The sequence below is a fragment of the Trypanosoma theileri genome (assembly GCF_002087225.1).
Source record: "Trypanosoma theileri isolate Edinburgh chromosome Unknown TM35_Tth_10_V1, whole genome shotgun sequence".
Lineage (NCBI taxonomy): Eukaryota > Euglenozoa > Kinetoplastea > Trypanosomatida > Trypanosomatidae > Trypanosoma > Trypanosoma theileri.
In genome coordinates this window covers 521,294-523,661 of record NW_021639852.1, presented here as the reverse complement: position 1 = coordinate 523,661, position 2,368 = coordinate 521,294, and the positions used below count along the sequence as shown (strand labels likewise).

At 44.9% G+C, this 2,368-nt stretch overlaps 1 protein-coding gene across 1 annotated transcript; it reads right to left on the bottom strand.

The window, feature by feature from the left end:
- On the bottom strand, nt 1-774 carry TM35_000102770 (uncharacterized protein; the record flags this gene model as incomplete). Its single annotated transcript, XM_029024768.1, has 1 exon — nt 1-774. A coding segment is annotated over one exon (774 nt), but the record flags the coding sequence as incomplete, so codon positions are not given.
- Nucleotides 775-2,368: the final 1,594 nt, after the last annotated feature.

Below are 2,368 nucleotides of genomic sequence, written 5' to 3'. Positions count from 1 at the left end.
GTAGTTGCCACCTCCATTGTTAGCAGAAGCCCGTACACCCTTTAACTCGGAGCGTAGATATTGTATCTCCTTGTATAATTGGTCAAATCTATCCTTAACCGGTGCTCCGTCCCAGTATCCTGCTTGATTATTGTTTCCATCGAATACTGGTATGAAAGGCTCACCTCCGCTGAGGGCATTGGTTGCAGGAGGAGATTGGGCGAAAAAGGCGCGGCTTTTCGGGTAAAGGAACTGTAGTGCTTCCATGTTTGTCGCCCCCGTATTTGGCGGTCGTTGTACTTCAACAGCTTCGTCCATCATGCACCTATTCTGGGTGTCCATTTGTTTGCCTGGAAAGAGAGGGAATATAAGGTTGCCGGACGCGACGGCTGTTGACATAGAATCCTGTATAAGTTCATTTGCATTCTGATATACCCACCAATTGTGCGTAGCGAGGCGCTCCTCAGCGGACATGTTGAGCAGCATGTCAGCCAGCATAATGTGCGGATGGCTCGATCCGCTGTACAGGAGCGTCATGAGAATGAAACTCACCTCTTGTGAAAAAGGATTGTTGGATTTCATCCTTTCTACTAACGCCTGCTGTAACAAGGCCCGTATCTCGGGTTTTTTCGCAATGGCTTTTAAAACGTTGCGCCGTTGAATATGTTTGTCAGCTTGTTGGCTCCGCGGATCTGTTTTATATAGGCTGTCGCGTTGAAAAGTGGCGATTATTTCTGCACTAAACCTGCTGAAGTCAGCCGGTGGTAGTTCGACACCCTTCTCCGTGCTCGGCATTCGCGAAAGAACGATCTGGATTGATCAAAAAGTAGAAACAACCGAAGCAAACACTTAGACTATCAGTTTGTGTAAAAACACAGAAAACAAGAGAGAAGAGATAGACATTACCGTTGCAATAAGTTACATGCGATGATATGCGCTTGAGCTTGCAGAGTTTGTATATAAAACAAACAAATATATCACAACGTAATAACTTTAAAGACCGTTTCATATTTCATCCTCAAAATTCACCTCACCCTATAACACCAAAACAATTCTCTTCTGAGACTCTTGTTCCCATGAGCCACGCTCGTGGGAAAGCAAACTGCCCTGTTCAAGTTATAACTTTGCACGGAGTGGGAAGTATTCCTGCATTATTGGGATTGCATTTCGCACGACGGCCCACGCACACACACACAAAAAAAAAAAAATGACCCCATTCAAACGGTCTAAACAATTCTCTATCAATATTCTGTAACGCCTCATCCCGTTCTTTTCCCTACTTGAAGAAGGCGCCGTGTTCGAGATCAAATTTTAGAGTGGGGGTCTCTGGCGCCCATTTGTTTCCGATAAAACAAAAAAGTGAGAGAATTTATTTGGGCAGACGCATCCGTTACACACTTGGGGGCTCGCCCAGGCGATTGCGTCACCCTCCAAACCCACCCTCTTCGGTAACGCTCTTCATTTTCGGTAAGGGATAACTGTTTAGAAATGAATCTTGCTCCATTGCTGCGGGAATTTTGCGAGATGGATGATAACAGGGGCATTATTCCTCACCCAAAGGGGTGCCCAATTACACCATGCCACGCCCGCAGCATCTCGTTTGCGCAATCTTGATCCAGTATGGTGATGTGCGCAAGTAGAAAATCTCACGAGATATCCCTGATAATGGGAGGTGGCGGAGGGTAAATGCTGCAATGTCCGAAGGTTCAAAAAAGGAAAAAAAAAGAAAATAAACGGACACGCACTTCGATATTTCCCAACGGCAAAGGGACTTCCCAACGACACGCGTGATGGGCAGCGGGCTTTCCCACGGGCGTGGCTCTGGGGAACAAGAGTGTCAGAGAGGAATTGTTTTCTGTTAAGGGCGATGTGGATTTTGAGGGGGAAATTTGTGGAGGGAAAAATTTTTGTAATTTGTTTATTCTATATATAAACTCTGAAAGGGCAAGCGGGTATGATCGCATTTGGTTTGCTGCAACGCTAATGTCTATCTCTTGCTCTCATGTTTTTTCTGTATTTCCATACAAACTGATAGTCTGAGTGTTTGCTTCGGTTGTGTCTCGTTTTTGATTCAATCGAGATCGTTATTTTCGTGCCCTCCCACCACATCCCTGTAGATTTTTATTTTATTTTATTTTTACTTTTCCACCCAGTGGACCGGCATGCGCTGCTGGAGTAACCGGAGCCGTGGGCGCAGTCTTTGCCACGTTGTCTTCCGGCCTCCGATCATGAGACTGTCCTTCACCTCAAACAAATGAGCTGAAACAGCAGCGGTGTTTTTTCTTCCAATGCTTTTTTTGTATTCATTTTTCTTGTTTGTTATTACTTTGGCTTTGCGTTTTTTCTTTCCAATTTTTCCTTTATCTTGCGATAAAGTTTTGAGTTTTTT